This window comes from Chamaea fasciata, unplaced genomic scaffold (assembly GCF_029207755.1).
Source record: "Chamaea fasciata isolate MVZ Bird 193981 ecotype frontalis unplaced genomic scaffold, bChaFas1.0.hap1 SCAF_16, whole genome shotgun sequence".
In the NCBI taxonomy this organism is placed as follows: domain Eukaryota; kingdom Metazoa; phylum Chordata; class Aves; order Passeriformes; family Sylviidae; genus Chamaea; species Chamaea fasciata.
The window spans coordinates 8,738,434-8,762,003 of record NW_027094101.1 but is presented as its reverse complement, the minus strand read 5'-3'; the positions used below and the strand labels follow the sequence as shown (position 1 = coordinate 8,762,003).

Sequence of the window (23,570 nt, the reverse complement as noted above, 5' to 3'; positions counted from 1 at the left end):
TTCTGCATCCTGGGCACAGAGTTCACCTGCCTTTGGAAGGGCAGAGCTGACCAAGAGGATTTTGTGCCCAGGTGCAGGGGGATGGAAGCAAATGCAGGGGATCAGAGGGGCACCCACATTTGGTGGCTGTTTTCAGGGTGTCTGGGCATGGCTGCATCCAGCAGCAGCACACAGAAGGCACCCTGGGTGCAAAACCTGGCAGTGAGGGGTCTCTGCGGTGGCAAGGGGTACCAAGGCTCTGGTAGAAGGTACCCAGAGCATCCTTTGGTCAGGTTAGTCCTGAGTGTCTCCAGCCACGTGGGTAGGCAGAGAAAGCCACCTCACCCCAGGGACACGATCCGGGGCAGCCCAGGTGCCACTGCCGCAGCCTGCGGCTGTGCCACGACTGGATGCAGGGAGGGGATGGAGACTTTGGCCTCGGGGGTTCACCCGCCCCAGCCCGGCAGGACGCGCGGCTGCCCAGGACTGTACCTTTGGAGTGCCGGCATCGGCGGGCAGAGCTCCAGAGGCAGCAGCTCCACGTCTTCAGGCAGGTCTGTGGTCACCAGCCGGCCCCGGGTCCGCTTACAGCCTGTTTCCAGTTACAGCCGGAGCAGGGCTCCGTGCCACCACACCACACCACGCCGGCCCCGGCGCTGCCGTGCCTTCCAGGAGCTCCGTGCTCCGGCACCACGGAGCCAGCCCGGGCACCTCCTGGCTGCAGCAGCACCTCTCACCACATCCCCTTCCCTGTCTTCAGTTCTGCATCATTGCACATCCACTTTCAAACACCTGTGAGCAGGTGAGGAAGCCCGGACACAGCTCTTGTCACTCCAGTCACAGCTCCAGGGATGCTGGGAGCGTAGGGATAAACTGGACCCTTCCAACAATGTGAAAGTGGCACAGCCCTCCAAGCCCGAGGCACAGGGGTCTTTCCTTGCTCTCCCAAGCACTCATCACCCCCCTGAGCTGGCTAATTTCCACCCCCTCCAGTTCCTGACTCCAAAATGAGGATGGGAGACCCAGCACACGAGCAATCCATGGCCATCCCTGCCTGCCAGCTGCTGCCTGCTCCCCACGAGGGAGGTGTTATGGGAGGAGATAGGCCAGAGCAGATGCTGGAACCACAGACCAGCTGGGCATGATGCTGGCGTGCACCCAGGAATATGCTGGCTGGCAGCCCTGGAGACAGGTCACAGCCCTGTGCCATCACCTCAGTCCCAAAGCCAAGCCCAGCAGCTTTCCTGGGGCAAAAAAGCCCCGAGGTAAAAGGAATGTGGGGAAGGAGTGGTAGGAAACATGAGGAAGAGGGTTCCAGGGAAGGAGGGAATGTTCAGGGAAGGCTGCTCTGCTCTGGAGGGCAGAGTGGGGCTGTGGAGAAGGTGGGAAGGCAGAAGGTGAGATAAGAGAGGATAAAAACAGCAAGCAGATAGGCAGGGACAGACAGAGGTGAGGGGGCACCACACACCTTCACCGGGAGAACCTGAACAGCAGCATTTGCTTAAAAAACACCACTACACACACAGGTCCCTTCCCAGCAAAGCCACTGCAACACCTGCGAGCCCGAGGGAGGTGCTCCCCAGCTGGGGCACCCACAGCCACTCACCTGGGGTAGCCACTTGCCCTGCATGGCGTGGGGCTGGCTGGGTGCTCTGCCAGCGCCGTGCTCCAGCCCTGCTCTCCGCGGGGACCATCGCTGCAGCGCCAAGGGACCCGATGCATATTTGATGACTGCTATTATTCTCATCTCCACTCATGAGCAGAGGGATGGGAGCTGATCTTCCCTCACAGAGCTGGGGAGCAGCAGGGAGGGAGGGGCTGGAGGGGTGAGGGCCCCCTCCTCCCGTGGTCCCTGTCCCTTGCACCCCTGGTGACACAGCTGGACTGTCCCGCATCCCTCCCAGGGTGTACATGAGCCTCAGTGTAGCCCAGATGTGAACAAGATGGAAAATGGCCCTGACCCATTCTGCCCCGCAAATCAGTGGAAGTTTAGAAGAAATCACAGAACGTGGGAGTGAGGAACAAATGCACCTCCTCACACCCCTCTCCATTATCCCAAAAATACCAGAGCATCCTCTCCTCCCTGGACGAGCAGGACACTCCACCTGCCTTCACAACACTCCATCCTCCCCTTTCCGGCACTGGGCTCCTGCATCCCACCGAACTGGGGACCATTTTCCTGCCGTATTGGAGCCCGTGGCTCTGCCAAATGCAGGGGCAGAGAGAGCATCCTGCTGCAGCACCCGAGCCGGGAAAACCTTCGCTTCCTTCTCTTCCAGGCAGGCACGTCCCAGCCGTAATGCGGTGGGTATTTATTATGCTGATTCCTCAGAACGCGAGGGCTTAACTGCAAATTACAATCAATAGCCCAAATCCCCTCGGGGCAGGTTCATCATTTAGCAGGCGCAACCAGAGGAATTCAAAACTATTTGCCAGCCATAAATCCTCCTCTCCGCAGCCTCCCCAGCCGGCTCCGCGCCACTCGCGATGGCTGCTTGGGGTGACCCTTGTCAGCATTTGAGACAATTAAGCTGTCACTGCGGATCGTGACTCTTATATACGGCCCTGAGCAGCACTTTGAGATGTCATCGTGATGGGGTGAGGGGAACTGGGTGAGGGGAGATGGCTGAGGCGAGCCCGCCACAGCAACCATCTCTCATTGAATTAAATGAATGTATTTGGAGGCAGAGTCGCTCTTTATTACCTTGCAAACGATTCCTGACTAAATTAAATTATAAGAGGAGTGTTCAGCCAATCAAACCTGCTTGATTGCCTGGAACAGGCATTTTAAACAGAGCACGCCTTGAGCCGTCGCTTGTTGCAGCGCTAGATGGAGGGTGGCTGATGGGCTGTGGGGAAGCTGATCCACCCTGCTCCACACCTGGAGCGCTGCACGGCTGTGCTTGGGCAGGGGAACGGCCCCAGGGATGGGGCAGGATGAGCACAGCCCCCTGGGAATAGCAGGAATGAGCCTGGAGGCAGCTGGAAGAGCAAGGGAATGGCAGGAGCACACAGCATCAGCAGGGCTGCTGAAGGCAGCTTTCTCTGAGTGTCACCCAGCCAAGGCTTTCCTCCTACAGCAGAGAAATGCAGGGTGCTGCTCTTTTGGGGGCAAAGCCACAGCTCCTGTCTGCACCCACCCTCCTGGAGAGCCCTTCTCCCAACACACAAGGAGACTCTGATGACATTTCCCTTCAGCAGCTCCCCAGTGAGGGGCTCTGGTCAATGCATAAAATCCCAGAATGGTTTGGGTTGGAAGGGAGCTCAAAGCTCATCTAGTTCCACTCCCTGTCATGGGCAGGGACACCTTCCACTATCCCAGGTTGCTCCAATCCTTGGCCTGGGACACTTCCAGGGATGAGGCAGCCACAGCTTTTCTGAGCAGCCTGTGCCAGGGTCTCACCACCCTCACAGGGAAGAATTTCCTCCTAACTCCTCATCTGTATCTCCCCTTTCAGTTTAAAACCATTACCACTTTTCCTGTCAGTGCATGCCCTTGTGAAAAGTCCCTCTCCACCGTTTTTTATAAGCCCCTTTAAATACTGAAGTGCTGCAGATTCTATAAACCCCAGGAGGCTCTGGTACAACCCTAATGCTGCAGCAGATTTCCCCCTCGCCCTTCGGATCTTGTCTTTTCAGGACTTGGAGATCTCTTGGAGGCAAACTCACTCCAGCACGAACTGCAACGTTTGCTGCTTTTAACATAAGTGCAGAACAATTAGGGAAGCTCGTGGAAGAAGGAATGCTGCAATTAAATGGTGCATTTTCAAATGCAGCTATAAACTTGCTGCCAAAAAAGCTACTCTCTCTGAAAAAAAGGAAGTTGGCTCCTTCTAGCTTAACTATTTTTACTTCATCCCCATTCCAATTTTAATCATGTATCTGTTCATTTTGAACAGGATAAAATGCCCATTTTCCTAAATGAAGCTAATTAGGCAGAGGGGGTTTTAACAATGATATGCCAAAATCAATTTGAAACCCACACAGAGGTAGCGGCAGCTATTCAAGGACAGGTTTTAGCAGGTAACACCGTGCATTTCAGCCTCACACCAAGCACCCTCCTGGCTCCCAGCACTACCTGAGCTGAGGATGAAACCCTGTCAGCAGTCCTGGTTGTCCGGCTCCGTGCCAAGACTTGGCAGGCTGCAGGATTTGGATGGAAAAGTCAGAAACTCAGGGACAAAACGAAACCAAAATTAGTCTTTGTGAGGGCAACTCTGCCTGTGTGACCTTCACGAGAAATGGGAAGGGTGAGTTAATGTGCTGGAACAGCATCCCACCCAGCTCACACCGGGAAGGGCCAGCTTTCCACTGCCAGGCAGGGATAATGTGGATAATTTGGAGCTTCTCCACTCGCTGCCTCCGTGGTCAGGATTTCCCCTGCCCTCCAGCTGTGAACAAAGCCAGGAACAGGGAAGGGAACTTACAGAGTTCAAAGTCACCTTCTTAGCTTGGGCATTGTGTGCGGTATCTATTTATCTCCCATCACCAGTCTCTTGCAGTCACTTCATCTTCTATTGCCCCCTACATCTCCTGTGACAGCATCCAGGATTCCCCAGGTGGCCAAAGGTAAAAAAGAGAGTTAGGAAACACACCAAGCCATCTACCCACCATTCACATGAAATAACAACTTTTTATTTTCTCAAATAAAATAATCCTTCCATTTCTGCTCGATCAGGTTGTGAGGGGTGGGGAGGAGCAGGGAGGAACCCTGCTCAGACAGGTGTCACACCTGTCCTCACAGTTCTGCATCCACGTCAGACCGAACCCTTTTCCAATGAAAGAAAATAAAAGCTATTGGCAGCTCTTGATCCCAGAAGGCAAGAGCTGTCCTCTATCAGGCACTCTGAATTGTTTAGTAACAGTATTCAATGGAAAAGCATGATTACAAAAATCCCAGATTTCTGATGAACAATATCCAGACAAGCAATGTTTAACAGGGCTGGGGTAAAACTCCTGGCATGGGGTGGTACCTTGAGCTCCAAGGAGCTGTGACTGGAATTTAGGGGCATGCTTGATTAGACCTCCACCTTGGGGACTAAAGGGCAGGACAAGTCCTGCCCAACAAAGGAGGAAGCTCCCAAGGCAGCTCCTTAATGAGTGAGATGCCAGAAGTGAATCCTCACTGCAGACTACAGCTCTTGGATCATACCCCACTGCAGACTGGCCAGGATAATTAACCATTACCAGTTTAATTTCTCATCTCGCAGTACCAGTTGCCCTACAAACCCCACTGCAAGGCTATGGAGAGGCACAGAGTGCCAGGTTTTAATGTTAATTGAGGTGGGACCATTAAAAATTGGGGTTGTCTCAGCTGCAGAGACGCGTCCAGCGAGCAGGGGAGGGAGAACTCTGATTCTGTTTCAAATCAATGCTTAAATTAAGTGAATGGATAAGCAGCAAAGCATCAGCAATGTTCTCTCAGCCCAAAGCACAGGGCCAGATTTTTTCATACAAACTCAAACACTTCCCATTGGGAATGCACATGGATTCATGTGCAAACCCTACAAGGGGCAGGACACTGCTGGCTGTGGAACTGTGTCCTAGAAGAACTGGCTCCTTTTAAAGTTTTAAGAAACATCACTTGGCCTGAAATGCTGTGAGATGGAAACTCATCTTCCCCATCCCCACCTGCAAGCACAGTAGCCTCATTTTCTGCCTTTCTTCAAGAAAAGGAGCTTCACAGAAGCTTTCTTGGCTCTGGAACACATCTCCCTTTTTCTTTTTTTTTCTTTTCTTTCCTTTTTTTTTTTTTTTTTTTTTTTTTTTGGGTGTGTTTTGTTTTGTTTTTACATGATCAGTTCCAATTGCAGTGATTAAAGACAAGGCCAGGAACCAGCAGTTACTTCTTTACGATCTGAATGACATCTTCATGCTCCATCATATGGGTTAAGCCCACTCTTTGAGGGCTGTACTTTGTGCTTGTTCCCTTTGAAGCAAAAAAATGGGGAGAAGGGTTAGAAGACCAGTCAAGAGACACCTGAAGGCAGGGATTCCAGTTGCAAACACTTACCCACACCAAGGCATATTTGAACTGGCTGGCTAATGATCTGTGAATCCGATGGCACTGCAAGACAGACAGGCAGAAGTTGAAGTATTTACATGACACCACTTTGCAAACATTTCAATATCCAGGAATTAAAAGAAACTCAAGTCTACACCCGCATTTACATTAAAGACTTCAGAAGCCAGTTAACAGCACCTGAAACCATACAGAACAGACACAGGAATCACCAGCCCACACAGAGCCCCATTCCATTGCTTCCATGTGCTTTTTCACTAGGCTGCATTAAATAATTACTGTTTAAAGCCTTTATAGCAGCTATGCAAGAAACCTGAGGCAGATAAAATTGGTAAAGGCAACAAAAGGAGAAGCCCAGCCAAACACTGACATGTCCTGAGCTTTATGAAGCACAAATCACAGCAGGTCCAGGAGGAACTGCCTTCTGCCCACAGGGAAATGTAAAAGATGCAGAAAAATTACCACATGTTCCACAGAGGCCCCTTTCCGTAGAATAATGGCATCTGTAAAGTCTGGTCTCTCTGTGGAGAAGCAGAAGGGGGGGAAAAAGCATTGGATTTCCATCAAGTGTGTTCTAAAATGCTGACACCATCTCACATCACCTTGTGCTTACTACTCCCAAAATCCTCCTTCCTGCTCCCAGACAGAACAGGGATCCAGGACCTAAAAGCATCAAATCAGCTCTCCACTACCCACAAGTGCAATTACCCACTCCACACAGTCAGCAGCTTCCTCACAACCCACCTGATCTAACTCCATCCCAAGCCCTCGACTTAAGAGAAACAAAACCACCCAAGTCAAAACACACCTGCTCAAGGAAAATCAAAATCCCCATAGCTTAACAAGCTCAAAAAATTCCCTGATCTCCTCACATCCAAGTTCACCTGTTCATAACCAAACAGAGAAAGTTATAGATGTGCCTTCATTATTGGGAGAAGCTGCAAATGGGTTATAAAGCAAAAGGAGCATCAAAGGCACCTCCAAAGGCATGGGAATCACCAACTTTCTTGCAGCAGGAACAGGAAACTTCCGGGTTGTGATGGGCTGAACAGTTCACCACAGTGTGCAAACCAAGGAAAAAAAAGCTATCAACTTGCACAGTTTATCCCCTTCTATCATGTAAAAACTTATGAAAATTCAGCTCTTGTAAAATACAACAGGAAGGCCACGGTGGGATCCACACATGGCAGGATCAGACAGAGCAGGAAGCATTTCTCAAGAGCTGAAAGATGATTAGGGAGGCTGTAATTCCAGCATTTCCAAGGCCACCAGCCCTGCTGGCAGCCTGTCTGCCTTCCATGAGCAGCAGCAGCAGCATTTGTGCCTTTCAAACCTCCTGTTCAGCTCGTGGTCACTTACGTCCCCGTTTCTTGGTGTAGATGCAGGTGAGTGCCAGGTATTCCCAGAGCTTTTCCAGCAGGTAGTCCAGGTTCAGCTTCATGCCACAGCTGCAAAACACCAGGCTCATGTTTACTGTTGTTGTGATTTAGGGATCCAGAAGAACAAGGTGCAATGTGTTTGTTGAAGTGCTGGAGAATGAGGGGCAAGTCTTTAATGAGGCAAGGAAAGGAAAAACACAAGGTAAAATGACCTTAAATTGAAGGAGGGCAGGGTTAGATTAGATATTAGGAAGAAATTCCTTACTAAAGGGGTGGAGAAGCACTGGAACAGGTCGCATAGGCAGTCTCTGGCTCCTCCATCCTTGGAATAGTTCAAGGGTAGGTTGGATGGGGCCTGGAGCAAACTGATCTAGTGGAGTCCCTGCCCATGGCAGGGCATGGGATGAGATGAGCTTTAGATGAGCCCAAACAATTCCATGATTCTGGAAGGGTGAACAGCTTTGAAGCAGCAAAGCCCCAACAGATCTATCAGCACTTCTAAGGAAACAAGTCAGATGGACTCTGTCCCGCAGACAGCATGGAGAAGCCAAGCTGCCTGCCTCTCCAGGGGAAGGAAATCTGGAAAAAGCTACACAGCAGCCCTGGGAGAAGCTGGAGAAAGGGGTGTGAAATGAACCCCACACCAGGCAGACCAGGAGAAAAGGCAAGGTGACAGCTCTTACCTGATGACAACACTGTGGGGCCTCCGAGCAAGACGATCCACCTCCTCCATGGATATCTGGTCAATCTTGTTATAAACCTAAACCAAAGGGAAAAGAGCACAGCCCTTAGAAAGGCAACTCAGCAACATGTAGAAATAACAAGGTAGCTCCAGCACCTGAGACAGAAACACAAATCCTCTCAGAAGATAAGCCAAGACTCTCAGTAAAACAAACTATTAAAATTCAGAAGCCTGAATATAAATTTTGGCCTTTTAAAATTCTCCCTTTGGGATGACTTGGAACATGTTCTCTGGTGTCTTTGATTTCACACAGACCCAGTGGCTACAAACAGAGCCCTAAAGGGACCTCTGGCACACAAGGGACCAGACATGACAAGTTAAGCACAGAGCTGGCAGCAGGGGAGGCTCCACACGTGGGAGCAAAGCCCCAGCACCAGGATTGGAAGCTCTGCTGCTCCAGGGCAGTACCAGCCACAAGAGGGCCCAGGGAACACACACACAGCACGGCTGCACATCCAAAGCCTATAAAAAACTCCCTGTCGAGCTGTTTTCCACCTCTTAAACCCCAAATCATTACTGCTTTAGGAGCCAGGAACAAGGGCATGGAGTAACAAGACAAGGGGGAATGGCTTTAAATTGAGAGGGCAGAGTTAGACGGGATATAGGGAAGAAATTCTTCCCTGTGAGGGTGGTGAGGTCCTGACAGAGGCTGCCCAGAGAAGATGTGGCTGCCCCTGGATCCCTGGAAGTTCCAAGGCTAGCGTGGATGGGGCTTGGAGAAACGTGGGATAGTGGAAGGTGTGGAATGAGATGAGCATTAAGGTACCTTCCCACGATTCTGTAAAGTTCCAACACTCCCTGTGGCACAGGAAAGAGATGCTGGATGTGACAGAAGCCAGGCTGCCCAGGATACTCACATAGAGGCACGGCATGTAGACCCTGTTTCCTACAATCACATCAATGAACTCATCAGGGGAACAATCCTCTCTGAACAGAACCTCAGCGTTGAAGATTTCTGAGGTGGACGCTGTCAAGGCCCAAATCCCAACACACCACACGGGCTGAGCTCCCTGGTGACAGCCTGTTGCCAACCAGCCAGCACCAAAGTGACACCAAGGCTGTCCCAAAGCAGGAAGCACTTGAACCATGATGGCTTAGGGGTCTCCCATTTTAGGAAAGGATACTGTACTCGTGGAGGATGAGCTGAACCAGCTTCTCAGAGCACTGAGTCAACGTGACAGTGGAGTTGAAGGAGATGCCTCCACCCTTCTTGGGCTGCAGGAGGCAAAAAAGTAATGTAAGAACATTCTGCAGAACCCACAGCCCCCTCAGCCTGTCCAACACAAGGGGCAGCACAGAGTGAGCTCAGCTTAGAGCAGGCAGGCAGACAAGCTGTGCCTCCAGGAGCTCAGGAAGCCTCACCTTGAAGTAGATATTTGGTTTGCTTTTGTTCAGCCGGATTCCTACAGATTCCAGTTCTTTCTCCAGCAAGGCCCTGCAGAGGGACAGCACCTGTGAGGCTGAGCATGGCCAGGTGACACCCAGACCTTTCCCTTTTTGACTTTTGTGTTGATACAGACCTGCCACAAGCTTTCATTACAGCCTAAACCCCTCCCCACGAATGCAGGTCAGAGTCTGTGGTGGAAATCCAGGCTGACATTCCCATCTCTGACAGCCATGCTGTAGGAATGGGAATGTCACCCACTCCAGTCAGTAGGATGCTCCTCAGGGAATACAACCCCCACCTCGTACTCAATAATTCAATTCCTCACTCCCCAGGTGCTCTCCAAAATTCCTCAGGGAGCTGGCAGGAAGCCCAGAGCCCAGTCCACACTCACCTCTGCACCTCGCCCTTGGTGGCATCCAACATCATGATAACAACATCTGCTGTCCTGGCCACAGCAATCACCTGCCGGCCTCTGCCCTTCCCTGCGGAGACAGAAGGTGGGTGCACATCAGCAAGAGGAACCAGCTGAGTTCTCTGCAGATGGGGACTCCTGCCCTGTGCAGCAGCTTCAAAGCAAGGAAAAAGATCCTGCAGTGCTGTTCTGGCTGCAGTCAGGCTGCTGGGAGTCCTGGTAGCAGCTGCAGGCAGCACAGAGAGCTCAGCAGAGAGGAGATCAGTGCCAGAAGGTGCCTTAGGAAAACACAGGCACTGTTCTGGTGACCCAAGGGAATGGCTGGAGCTGTGTCAGGGAGGGTTAGGTTGGATATTAGGAAAGATTCCTTCCTCAGAGGGTGGTCGAGCACTGACCAGGCTCCTCACGGAACGGGCACAGCCCCAAGGCTGCCAGAGCTCCAGGAGTGTTTGGATAACACCAGGCACAGGGTGGGATTGTTGGGGTGTCCTGTGCAGGGCCAGAAGTTGGACTGGATGATCCCTGTGGGTCCCTTCCCAGGTGTTCCATGACTCCCTCATTTCCTAAGCTGTTTTCAGACACAACCAGCCAATGAGGACAATGACAACACAGAGAGACAAAGCCAACATTTCTTCCCAGAATCAGGAGTCATGGGAGGACTGGCAGGAACTCAGGGAATTACTCAAACAAGGTTTGTGTTTAGCTGTAATTCCCCCTCCGCCTCTCCGGCATCTTTCTATAGATTTCCTCAGTACCAGAAAACAGATGAGCCACTTAACACTCAGGCAAGGAGGTGAGAAGTGACTGGCTTGCTTTGGCTCCCACCTCCAGAAAACCATCTCTGTGCTACATATAGACCCCTCCGTGGGCTCAGGGATGGGAATCGTGCCTCACATAGGATCAAGGACTCCAAAATTTGGGAATACAATGTAGGAACTCTTGGCCCAGGAAACCTGTGTATATCTGAGACACTCAGGGATACTACTGAGGGCAGATCCCTCCTGCACATGAATACAGACATGAGCCAACCTTGAGCTGCTCCTTCGATGATTCCAGGCAGATCCAGCAGCTGAATATTGGCTCCTTTGTACTGAAATGGAAGGATGGAAAGTTGAAAGCTTTTTGCATGGCACCTGAGCTGCCCCAAAAGCCCCAAACACGTGCTGGGTGGGTCCACATCCTGTGGAGAGTGGAACTGGATGGAACTGGCAGGCCAGGGGAACTCTGCACAAAGCTCATGGCTCTGTCCTGAGGCAAATTCCAGAGCTATGGGCTGTGTTCAGCAGCACACACAGCTGTACATTAGATCCTGACTCCCTAAAGCAACCCATGACTGCAGCTGGACAAAGCACCAGGAATCAGCACAGCAGTCACATATTCCCAAGCTGGGGGAACAGAAAGGAAAAACAACCCTTCTTTTCTTGGTCTAATGAGAAAATTCAGCAATGAACAACTGTCACATCTCTTACTGTGACAGATCAAACTATTCAGGTGTGCTGCAGGTCTTACAACTCCAGGAAAAAAAACCAGGAGACTCTCATTCCTAGGATTTGCAGGTCATTGGCTCTCTAGCTGTTGTTGCAGCTCACAGCTGTGCTTGAATGTGTTACATTAAAGTCCTTTTCCCATCAATACTGTTACTTTCATTATTTAACTCCCCCTTCCATCCTGACCCAGATATCCTCATTACTCTTGGACACCTTTCAGTTTGATGCCCTTTATCATTTATTTTACTGATAGATGCTGAGGTCACCACTAATAGAAACCCCTCAAGGACAGGAGTGATTGTATTTTGTTTTGAAAGTGATCACAGCACAGATTGCCTCTGTAAAGCTTCATTAAAAACAAATCTGTCAAGATTTGCAGCCAGCTGGTCACTGGCACTGACAATGGTTTTACAAAATTCAGTTGAGAATTGTTGTGTTGCTCTGGTCACTCCAAGAGTAGCACAAAAATTCTGATCAGGAAGCAAATCCCGAAGAGTTTTCAGGGAAGTTCTACATCAGTACTCAAAAATTTAAAGCAAAACTCAGCTTTGGAGACTTTTGGCTGTCTCTGCTCCTTAGTGGCAGCACAAGTGGTGCTTAGTGGCTGGTACAAACACACATTTACACAGCTGGAGGAGAATTTCTTACTTCTATGACTCCTGGGATGCAAGTCAGCGTGGTGAACTCGTACGACGCGGCTTCGCTGGCGGTCGAGGTCATCAAACTCAGGAACGTGGACTGAAATGCAGGAGACCAGCATCACCAGGCAGGAAAACGAAAAGGTTCAGCAAAACAAGCAACACTAAAGTGCTCCTCAGGCTGTGGAAGTTGTGTTGTGGCTGTTCCAGGCACAGAGACTGAGGTGGGGACACTGTCACGGAACTAAAGTGAATCCTGCACGCCACCCTTTCCTCAGCAGTGCTGGGGTATGGCAAATACAAATTCCAGGCTGCTCCCACAGGGCAGAGAACACAAAATGAAGGAGTGTCTCCCCACCTCCAATCTTCAGCCAGATCACAGTCATGGAATGGTTTGGTTTGGAACTGACCTCAAAGCTCATCTCATTCCAGCCCTGCCATGGGCAGGGTCATCTTCCACTGTCCCAGGGTGCTTCAAGCCTCATCCAACCCAGCCTTGGACACTTCCAGGGATGGGGCAGCCACAGCTTCTCTGGGCACCCTGTGCTAGGGTCTCCCCACCCTCATGGGGAAGAATTCCTTCCATGTATCTCACCCAAATTTCCCCTCATTCAGTGTGAACCGATTCCCCCTTTTCCTGCCACTTCAATTCCTGACAAAGAATCCCTTCCCAGCTTCCCTGCAGCCTTTTCAGGTACTGGAAAGTGCTGTGAGGTCTCCACACAACTTTCTCTTCCCCAGCCCCAACTCTCTGAGCCTGTCTCCACAGGGGAAGTGCTCCAGTCTTCTCTCCAACCTCGTGGCCTCTTGCTCCAACAGTTCCATGCCCTTTTCATGCTGGAGACACCAGAACTGTGTGCAGGGCTCCAGCTGGGATCCCACCAGATGAGCTTTAAGGTGCCTCCCGAGCCAAACCATTCCAGGGTTCTGTGACCCCAAACCTGCTCTGCAGCCCCTGCAAACCACAGCCTGGAGACACAGGGAACACCCACAGCCCCTCACTGACCTTGCCCACAGAGGGAAAACCGATCAGTGCCACACGGGCATCTCCTGATTTCATCACATCGAAGCCCTCGCCCTTGGCAGCCGGGGATTTGGAGGGCTCCAGCAGCTGAGCTCTGTACTTGGCAAGCTTTGCCTTCAGCAGGCCCAGGTGGTACTCGGTGGCTGCAATGACACAAACCCAACCGAAAAGTTGCTGGTGGTTCACATCTGGGAATGAGGACCTTCCTAAAGGGAAACGCTCATGGATCTTGGTCAACATCTTAACCAGTGCCCCCAGCTGTTCCTTCCAATAGCCTTTGCAAACCCTGGGCACTGAGAGCAAACCTTCCAGGGACCTGCACAAAGTCAGAGTGGAGGAAAACAGCCAAAAATTTCCCAGGTTAAAGGAGCAAGGCAGAGGGAAAGCAGGTGCAGGAATGAAGGGAGCCAGTTCAGGAGAGAGAGATCACAGGGGGAGCAGCCCCTCCTTACACGTGGTCACATTCAGCACTCCAAAATAACTAGATTATTTTCCCCTCCTCTTCAAGGCACATTTAACTTAGAGCTCACATGTATGAAAGTACTTTACTGTCTTATTCTTAGCAAAACACTTGAATTCACATCTGAACCAGAATAAAAGGAAAGTAGTTGTCTCACTTTGTAACAGGTAAGGGCATGAAACCAGGAGCTTACAGGTTTATTTCTGTTATTTACCACAGCTCACAGCAGCAGCCCTGGCAGAGCCCACGGGGAGCCCCCAGACCACTCAAACACCAGGAGCCTCCTGTGCCAGCAGGACTTGAGATGTCTCCCACTCCCAGCTCCGGGGGGGCTGGGGCTACAGCACAGGGCAGGAAAGAGGGCGGTCCCCCACCCTCCCCAGAGCTCCTCACACACAGCCCCAGCCCAGCCCCAGGGCTCACCCTGCTCCCTAACCTGCCCCAGCTCCCAGCACCCCCGATCCAGCTCTCTGTGTCCCCAAAGACCCCCCAGCTTCACAAACCATCCCCACCCCGCCTCCCCCACAGCGCTGACCGGCACCTCTCTACGCAGACCCCTCCCAGACCCCACAACCCCGAGCCCCCCACAGTCCCCAGACTCTCTGCCAGCCCCCCATAACTCGCAGCCCACTTGACCCCCAGACTCCCCACAGTCCCCCGTCCCCTCTTCCCTCGGACCCCCCTCAGCTCCCCCATAACTCACAGACCACCTGTGTCCCCCCACAGCCCCTCACACGCCCAGCCGCCCAGAACTCCCAGCCCACCTGCCCGCCCTCCTCCCGGACTCTGCCCGCCCGCTGTCCCCGGGTCCCTCCGCGCCCGGCCGCCCCCCGCACCTTTGTTCTTCTGCGTGCGGGCGATCTCCTTCTCGATCTCCGAGATCTTCTCCAGGATGCCCATGGCGGGCCCCGCTCCGCGCCCGCCGGAAGCGCCGCCGGCCCGGCCGTCCGTCCCCGTCACACGTCCGGGCCGCACCGCACTGCGAGCGCCGGCCGCGCCCCGAGCCCCGCGCCCCGCGTTCCGCCCGCCGCCACCGCGGGGCACCGGGAGGGTCCGCAGGGAGGTGACCCCGGTGGGGGCGAGAGCTGCGGGAGGTTACGAAGGGACAGGCTCAGAGAGAGAGGTCTTAGAAAGCAGGGGAGGTGTTAAGGGGAGTCCCCGCACCGGGACTGCCTCCTCCTGTTCCTCTAATTAAGGCTGGATCCTGAAAGGACCGTGGAGCCGGGGGGGGGGGTGGTGGGGTGGTGGGAATCGGGCTCTTCTCCCAGGCAACCAGCGACTGGACACGAGGGAACAGCCTCAAGGGGGCCAGGGGAGGTTCAGGTCGGGCATCAGGAGGAATTTCTTCTCGGAAAGATATTGGAACACGCTGTCCATGGAGGCTGATGGAGTGCCCATCCCCGGAGGTGTGTTCAGGGGACGTGACACACAGTGCCACCAAGTGAAAAGGTGGGGATCAGTCACAGGCTGGACTCGATGCTCTCTCAGGGATCTTTTCCAGCTTTAATGATTCTAAGAGCCTGTGGATTAAGGCCATCAGAAGCTGCTGGGATTCCTGGAGAAGCTCTCAAGGAAGGAGATGAAGCACAGCAATCCTTTGGAACCAGGAAGTGCTGGGGTGGACAAACACACACGGACACAGACCCCTTCAACAGAGTTCATGTTTAATTTGGATGCTGATCGCTCCACAAAACTCCTCCTCGGCCCCCGCACGGACACCCTCTGCTTCCACAGCGACAGCCTGCTGCAGCCAAAGTGGTTCAAGAGACACCACCACATCCTCTCCCAGCCCAAACACTCCATTTCTCACCTCAGCCCTCCCAAATCCTCCCCTGGGTCGTTCTCTCTCACCACACCACGACGTACAGAACATCTCCCCTCAACTCAAACAGGTCAAAGAAAAGGAAAAACCAAAGCAAAGGCCTTCGAGGAGGGAAAATCCACACATCAACAGCCCCTGCAAAACCTTCAGCGCCACAACCTGCTCTGCACCTGCCACACATCACATCCAGACAGTTCTGGATCTAAGCTGAAATTCCCTTCAGGATGGTGGGAAGAAGGCAGGCACAGAGCAGGATGCTCTTTCCACACCCTTCTCACAACATATCAAGTCTTAAAAAAAACCCAACTTCATTGGTTTAGGGATAGTTACACATGTTAAACACCCCCAGGACCACCCTAATGCAGCTTCTGCCAACGAACAGGGTTAATTCAACTAAACCATACCAGAAATCCAAGTGTCCCACTGGCACTGTCAGCCCTGGGGAGCACAGGGACACCGGTGCCACCACCAGCATGGCACAGACAGCTCCAGAGGGCTGGGAAGAGCCGTTGGAGCTGGGTCCCTGCACTCACACAGCACCTGGGAAGGAGGTTTCACCCCCACACTTGGTCACAGTGGAGCAGCACCACCGGTTTTCACCTCTAAAACCAGGACATCTCCCAGCACCATCCGTGAGGAAACCCCACTCCTCAAAAGGGGCTGAGTTTCTCTGAGAGGAGCAAAATAAAACAGGAACACACTTCCCAACTGCTCTGCTCACAGCCCCAAATCGCCTCAGCACTGTCCCTGCACATCCTCCAGCAGCAGCCAAGGCACCTGCACACACTCCCTGGGAAGGGCCAGGTCTCTCCCTTCTCCCCCAGGGATCTCTCTCCACGTGTGCTGGGGAGAAGGATTGATCCACGGAGAACAGCACGCCTGAGGCGGGTGAATTCCGCATCATCTCCTGAGACCGGCCTGGCCACTCACCCAAGCACTCAAAATCCCAACTTGGATTGGGATCTCCAAGCCCTGAATCCTTCCTCATTTAAGGCTTAAACAAGTGATAACTGCTGCCAAAAAGGAAGTTAGTTAAAAAGAAGCAAAACCCAAAGTACCTCGCCCTGGCATGCAGAGGATTCAATTCCCACTCCCGGGTGGAACATCCATCCTCAGCACCAGCTGTGCCACATGTCTGCTTGGAGGAAGCTGGGCTTTAAAACAGCCAGAAAAAAAAGGCAAACTAAACTCTCACAAAGCCCCACAGGTGGGGCTGACAAGGTAAAAACACAACTGAGGCCAAGTTTTAAAGTGTCTTTAAAAAACCAACCCACACGCATATACACACACACACACACACACACTTTGGCACAGGAGCCTTAAGTTATGTCACTTGGAACATTCAGAGTCAGAGGGAGCTACTGGGAAGGGGTTTTTTTTTTAAACTTTTTTTCTTGTTTTTCCTTGTAAAAAGCTGTCAAGCAGTGGTGGTGAAGCATGAAGGGGGAGTACAAACGCTGAGAGGTCCCAGGGCGACGCTGCTCAGCGCTTGCGCTCCGGTCACGTTCCCAAAGCTTAGCTGGATACATGGATATAAAAACACAGACATTCCTGGTTTTCAATGTGAAAACAGTAACATGGAATCGAGTACTTGTGCATTTGCCATAGGGTCCTTTGGAAAAGGAACCATAAAAATAGATTTTTTTTTTTTAATGAAAGTCTTTTTTTTTTAAACTTTTTTCAGACTTTTTTTTTTTTTTTCACCCTTAACTTAAGTAAAGAGCAAATATACACCTACAAGCAGAGTTCAGATCCACTTTACTGAGAGCCTGGAAGTCCGTACATCAAATTAATTCCCAATGGCATATCCAGACACCGGAACAGCTCCCAGCTCCAAAGGGCCGGCGTTCCTGAAAGATCTGCAGCTCCAGCTAACCTTGTTAGCCAGCAAAGCCTCATTTCAGCCTTACCTCAGCCAGCACTCCCCAACAGACTCCACAGCTGAGCCTCACACCCAGGGCCTGGCTCTGGGAGCATCAGAGCTGGAAATCTGAGCAAGAAACCTGAATCCTGGTGATTTCAACCCACTTCAGGATATAACAAGGAAAACATAAGCCTTGAGCTTATATTTCCTTATTACTCAGAGGCCAGAGCACTGATTCCAGCTACTGAGAAACAGCTTCCAGAGGAGCCAGGAGGAACTTCAGTGACAGAGAAACGAGCTGTGCAACAAGAAAGTGCATTAAAGTAGCTTAAAACCAGAGTAAAGATCAAATGGCCACTCGACAGGAGGGAGAATCAAGCTCCAGCAGCTCCTCAGGCTGGGTGAGTTAACATCCAGGCTCTCTCTCTCTCTCTCGAGTCCAAGGGGCAGGAGAGAAGCGTGCATTCCCGTGCTCCCACAGGGACACAGTTCTCCTGGCAGGCCATGCTCTCCTGCCCGGTTTGTTCTGGGCGCTATCAGATGTGGACAGCTGTCATCGGAACTCGTAGATAGGAGCACTGTGCTCGGGAACGTGCGTTAAATTCAACGACTGATACCTGCCAGAGAAGGAAGAGAGGGAGGAGAGGATCACACGCAGCTCCTGCTTGGCAGCCACACAGAAGACACGGCTGGCTGCTCTTCTCTCCCCCTTTACGGTCCCAGAGTGTTCAGGCACCCAACACCCACTTCCCACAGTGCCAAAATCCTGACAGGACTCAGCACCGTTCATCACTCTACTACTCCCTGACAGGAGGGTGCAGCCAGGTGCGGTCAGGCTCTTTTCCTACTCAGCTAATGATAGGACAAGGGGAAACAGCCTCAAGTTGTGCCAGGAGAGGTTCAGGCTGGATATGAGGGAAAAATTCCTCACTGAAAGAGTGGTTTAAACCTGGAATGGCCTGCCCAGGGAAGTGGTGGAGTTGCCATCCCTGGAAGCATTCAGAAATCAAACAGACATTACATTTAGGGTTTAGTGGGAATGGTGGTATTCGGTCAAAGGTTGGACTCGATTTTGGAGGTTTTTTCCAACCTTAATGATCTTGTAATTCCCACTCTGGTCCCTCTGAGCCACCTGCAGCGAGGCAGCCTTCCAGGTGGGCTGACTGTGGTGGTTTTATGGACTCCCTTTGAAGTTCAACAACTTTCAAGTTCAAACAGTGTTTGATACAAGTGCAAATTACACTCCAGTCTTTCAAAGCTCAGCTTGAGGGAATGTATCTGAAAGCCTCCTGGTTCCTTCCCTCCCCCTGAGAGCTTCCAGCCATCCACCTGCTGCTCATGACAAAGATCCAAGGGAAAAGAGCTCTCCACAGCAACTTGTCTCCAACAAAAACCCCACCAATTAGCTCTGACTGTTCTCTTGTCTTAACAGCAACACCCCAAGGACCTCGGAATACAAAGCACTGGCCTGACAAGATTTCTGCCTGAAGGGAGCAACAGCCAAGCTGCTCCTTAGGAGAGAACTGAGCTCCCTCACAGCACTTCTCCAGACCCTGTATCATCTTCCCTCCTCCACCCTGCCAGCCAAAATTTCCTCTCCTTTTCCATAAGGGCAGCACTTTATACCACACCAATGGACTGCACCAGCCTGCTCAGGCCACAGCCCTCCCTTCTGCTCCAAGGTCCAACCACCAGCCTGAATCTCCTGCCTGGACACTCCCAAGGTTGTGGACAAGCAGGAGAGGAGTCACAGCTTGGTTAAAGTCCTCAGGAGGCAGGAAGCTTCCTTACCATTCTGAACTCCTATGGTAGTAATAGCCCTCTATAGATGCAGCTGACTTCTGGAAGCAGATGTAATAGAAACCAGCAAAGGAAGCACCACTGATGTCCTTGATGGTGTGATCTGGGACTAGGAACTGCTCCTGCATGCAAAACACAGGCTGCATTTTAAAACGTTGGTCAAATGCAGCCCCACCCACCCCAATGTGCCCTCCCAAACCAAATATTGGCATCCACTAACATTAAGACATTCCTGACTGAGCACTCCCTGCACTCTCAGCAGGCCAGAGCAGAGACCAGAGTGCCCCTTCACCACTTGCCACCTCAAGCACCTCACAGGGAAGCAGATAACTGAGAACAGAATGAGTTTTAAGAGTGCAGGAGATCAGTTTCAGCTCAACACCTGCCCCCTGCAAACCAGAAGCCCGCTGCAAAACTGGGAGTCAGAGTCTGAGAATGAAGAGAAGGTTCCAGGGAGTTCTCACTGCAGCTTTTCAACACTTAGGGGAGCTCATGGGAGGGCTGGAGAGGGACTTTGCACAAGGGCATGGAATGACAGGTAAAGGGGAAATGGCTCCCCACTGCCAGAGGGCAGGGTTAGATGGGGCATTGGGAAGAAATCCTTCCCTGAGAGGGTGGAGAGGCCCTGGCACAGATTCCCACAGAAGCTATGGCTGTCCCTGGATCCCTGGAAGTGTCCAAGGTCAGGCTGGACAGGGCTTGGAGCAACCTGGGATAGTGAGAAATGTCCCTGCCCATGGCAGGAGGGTGGAACGAGATGAGCTTTAAGGTTCCTTCCAATCCAGTCTATGGTGACTCTGTGATGATCCCAGCCGAAGAACAAAGCTGCAGACTGGCCAGTCAGCATCAAACACAGGCCCCACACAGGGCCTGGATCCAACTCTCTCATCCTCTGGAGCATCACCAAACAAGATTTTCCTGTTGTGTTTTTAGCCATGACTGCAGCCCTTAAGGACACAATTAGCTGGCTAGACACGAGTCACACAGGAACTTGCTAGAACAGTGGGTTTTGGGGTTGGCAGGGTGAGATCTTTCATTAAACCATCATAGCTGGAAAAGCTCTCAGACACCTCAAGTCTCTGTCAGTGCCTTGCAAGCAGCTCATCAGAGAAGGAGACAGGCAGGGTTTACCTTCCATCTCATGAAGACGTAGTCCCCATTTTTTAGATCTTCATAATCAAAGTCATCAGAGTTAAATGTTTTTGCATACTGGTAAAAAGCCTGGAACTTTCCCTGAAACAAAAAAAAAAGAAAAAAGAAAAAGGAAAAAAAAAGTATGCTTATTCCAGGAATAGAACTTCTAGTACCAGCTGCTATTTAGGAGGGAAATCTACAGACACTCACAGCAATATCCAGCCTGGCTGGAGAAGTTCCTGCACTTCCAGAGAAAGATATTTTGACAGAATTATAACAAACATCAAAACTTGGCAAACAACAGCCAAGATAAAGATGGGAACGTGATCAGGTGGCTGCTGTGGCCTCAAAACACAACAGCAGGTACACCTTGCCCTGAGCAGGGACACAGGTACTGAGTACCCTCCCTGTACTAGTGGGATCCCCTTCCCCTTCTCCGTTTCATTTTGCAATAAGTCTCCAATAATAAGGAGTGCATTCTCTTAGGGGATCAAGAGATGGGGATTGCTCCTGCTCCCTTCCAATCCCATGGCCAACAAGTGGAAAACATGACATCCCCTCCCTCATCACAGATCCCATCTTGCTGAAGAGACCTCTATTTACAAAGATCCCAGTGGGAGAAGGAGGGAGACAGCCAGAAAGGAGAGATCTCCAGGCCTTTTTGCCAGCTCTTGCATGGGCACACACTGCAGCACTCCTCCAAATCAGCAGCCCAGGCCCACCCTCTGCCCCAGATGAACGTACCCAGTGTTTACGATCCACGTCCTCGTCGGCGTCCCACTTGCGCGTCAGGAACGGGTGTTTCTTACTGATTATCTCGCCTTCGAAGAACGTGGTGAGGGTTGGGTACTCCTGGCAGAGGAGAGACAAAGGTGAGGGCACAACTGGCACCTACTGACACAAACCCAAGAGCAGACAAAGCTCCATGCACTCAGCAAAAAAACATCTTTCAAGGGAGAGCTCCGGGCGATCTGAGGCTGCTGCTCCCACACCTTGTCCTGGCCCACACCTCTCCAAGGCTGACTCTTCCACACCCACAGCCTCCATGCTCTTATTCCAGCCTTTCTCTGCCTCTCTCCTCCCTTTGTGAAGCCAGGAGCAGTGTCAGAGCAGGGCTGTGGGGAAGGGTTTGGAACACAAGTGTGATAAGGAGCAGCTGAAGGAAAAAGGACCCTCACTCTCCAAACTCCCTGACAGGAGGGAGCAGCCAGGTGGGGGTCAGGCTCTGCTCCCAGGGAACAAGGGACAGGACAAGAAGAGATGTCCTCAAATTGTAGCAAGGCAGGTTTAGATTGGGTACAAGGAACAATTTAAAAGAGTGGTTAAACATTGGAACAGGTTGCCCAGGGAAGTGGTGGACATGGCTGTGTCCTGGGTCAGTGGTTGGACTCAATGATTTTAAGAGGGCTTTTCTAACTTTAAATGATCCCATGAAGCTCCCAGCTGGATGATCACCTGTGACATTTACAGCCAGCACCATTCCCCAGCTGGCATCCTGTGATCAAATCTACAACATGCTCTATCTCTCCACTTCCTATTCCTGGCAACAGCTTCCCCCACCCCACCAGGAAAAAAAAATAACCAAAACAAAAAAAGCCTTTACACAGTCCCTTTTTGTGCTGTTTTGCAGTTAACACTCACCTCTGTAAGGCCTTTAATCTTCAAGTATCCACAGAGATAGGAGTTTTCCATATCCACATGCTGGAAGAGAATGCAAAGTCCAACCATAAAAATAGGCATGAAGGTGCATGCTTGATCCAAAGCAGTTTCTAACCTTTCCAAGGATAATTTCTGCTCTAGCTGGTACACACTGTCCAGCTCACTGCCCAATATTCACACTGCCAGCCCTCTCCCATGATGGGAACCACCTGGAAAGACCATTTGCAGGTGCCCAGCTCACCTCTGGCAGCCTCCACATCCCAGGCCTGGTCCCAGGACAACACCCTCTGCCCAGAATTCTCAGCAGGAAGCAAATCCCCTTTCCAGCCGGAAGGGATCTGACTCACAGTGTTCTCCAAGGAAAAGCATCCCTGGAAGAATCACCCACACCCCCAGCATTCTGCAGGAGGCCTTCCTCCTAAACCTAAAGCTTTTATGCCAGGTGAATTTTGAGTTATCAGGTTGCATCTCTCTGCTTCTGCTGTGCAGAAACTAGGCAAGGATTTGCCTGCTCCTTTAAAAGCAGGGATTTTTCTAAGCTTTTCCCTGACATCTCCAGATCTGCTTTCAAAACACGCAGCGAGTTATTCAGGGAAGAGCAAACCTCTGCCATGAGAAGATGGATCTTCTTCTCCACCTGTGATCAAAGCACGGCAACGTTTCCCTGTGCTCAGCACAGGGAGAGCAAGCAGCCCCCTCTCCTCAGCTGACACAAGCAAAACAGCCACGTTTTTAGCACAAAAGCAGCGGTTTTAAGCACAAAAGCGGCGTTTTTCAGCACAAAACCACAGCCAGCTCCTGCGAGGTGGCAGCGTGCAGTGGAGCTGAGCAGCCATGGGATGTCCCCACCACAACAAGTCCCACCAGGAACGCGGAGAACTGAACATAAAAATACCCCGCCGGCTTGGAATCATCACGGAATCACTGAGGTTGGAAAAGATCTATGAGATCATCCAGCCCATCCTGTGACTAATCCACCACCCTGTCAACCAGACCACAGCACTGAATGCCACGTCCAGTCTTTCCTCAAACACCTTCAGGGATGGTGACTCCACCACCTCCCTAGGCAGCCCGTTCCAACGTTTAATGGCCTTTTCTGTGAAGAAATTCCTCCTAATACCAAACGACAGGGTGATGCGGGTGCTGTCGCAAGGGGCCGGCAGGGCGGGAGCGGCCACCGCGGCCTGAGGCGGTGAACGGGGGCCCCGCTCGCCTCAGGCCGCGGTGGCCGTTCCCGCCCCGCCAGGGCCCGTCTGGCCCCGCCGCCCTCCTCACCTGCATGACGACCTCCACCTCGTAGGCGTTGCCTTTGCTGCGCTGCTGCCCGCGGAATTTGGCCCCGCTGTAGAGCAGCGAAGTGGCCACTCCGGGCTGCGCCGTGTTGATGGGGGGCGGCGGCACCAGGCTGCTGGCGGCCGCTCCGGTAGCAGGGGAGGAGGCCGAGCTCCCCGCCCCTCCAGCGCGGCGCCTCTCGCTTCGAACCGGCATCTCGGGGGGGTCCCCGGGCGCCAGCGTGGCCGGGGCCGGGGCGCGGCCGGGGGACGCCGCCCGCTCCGCTCCGCTCCCTCACGCCGCGGCCGCCTCTGGGTCGGGGCCTCCCGGCAGCGCCTCCGCGCGCTCCCATTGGCCCCCGCGCGCGTCCCTGGGGGGGTGGCCCCTGACTCTGACTGGCTGCTGGCGCCGTGCCGGGCGTTGATTGGCTGCGCTGCCGCCTGGCGCTGCTGGGAAATGTAGGTTTTTTATCCTGGCGGCGTGGATTGG

At 52.3% G+C, this 23,570-nt stretch overlaps 2 protein-coding genes across 2 annotated transcripts; both read right to left on the bottom strand.

The window, feature by feature from the left end:
* Nucleotides 1-4,592: 4,592 nt before the first annotated feature.
* On the bottom strand, nucleotides 4,593-14,485 carry DRG2 (developmentally regulated GTP binding protein 2). The gene is made up of 13 exons (XM_066198126.1): nucleotides 14,367-14,485; nucleotides 13,053-13,213; nucleotides 12,057-12,146; nucleotides 10,951-11,011; nucleotides 9,901-9,991; nucleotides 9,485-9,557; nucleotides 9,247-9,337; nucleotides 8,980-9,077; nucleotides 8,064-8,140; nucleotides 7,361-7,449; nucleotides 6,464-6,522; nucleotides 5,993-6,046; nucleotides 4,593-5,908 (listed from the first exon to the last, which is right to left on the bottom strand). The coding sequence occupies exons 1-13, from the start codon at nucleotides 14,428-14,430 to the stop codon at nucleotides 5,822-5,824; spliced, it is 1,095 nt and encodes a 364-aa protein (XP_066054223.1). The 5' UTR covers nucleotides 14,431-14,485; the 3' UTR covers nucleotides 4,593-5,821.
* A 692-nt stretch (nucleotides 14,486-15,177) lies between these two features.
* GID4 (GID complex subunit 4 homolog) lies at nucleotides 15,178-23,433 on the bottom strand. Its single transcript, XM_066198143.1, is given in 7 exon segments — nucleotides 15,178-17,833; nucleotides 19,008-19,138; nucleotides 20,148-20,249; nucleotides 20,895-21,002; nucleotides 21,792-21,851; nucleotides 23,085-23,370; nucleotides 23,372-23,433. Coding segments are annotated over 7 exon segments (813 nt in total). The 3' UTR covers nucleotides 15,178-17,769.
* Between the last annotated feature and the right edge of the window lie 137 nt (nucleotides 23,434-23,570).

What these genes read in the sequence shown, in the direction of transcription:
- DRG2 (XM_066198126.1), bottom strand. Translation starts at nt 14,430, where the DNA reads ATGGGCATCCTGGAGAAGATCTCGGAGATCGAGAAGGAGATCGCCCGC. An exon ending in CCGCACGCAGAAGAACAAAG is followed by an intron (nt 13,214 to 14,366) that starts GTGCGGGGGGCG and finishes GTGTCATTGCAG; the next exon opens with CCACCGAGTACCACCTGGGC. An exon ending in CATCGAAGGAGCAGCTCAAG is followed by an intron (nt 9,992 to 10,950) that starts GTTGGCTCATGT and finishes CTGTCTCCGCAG; the next exon opens with GGAAGGGCAGAGGCCGGCAG.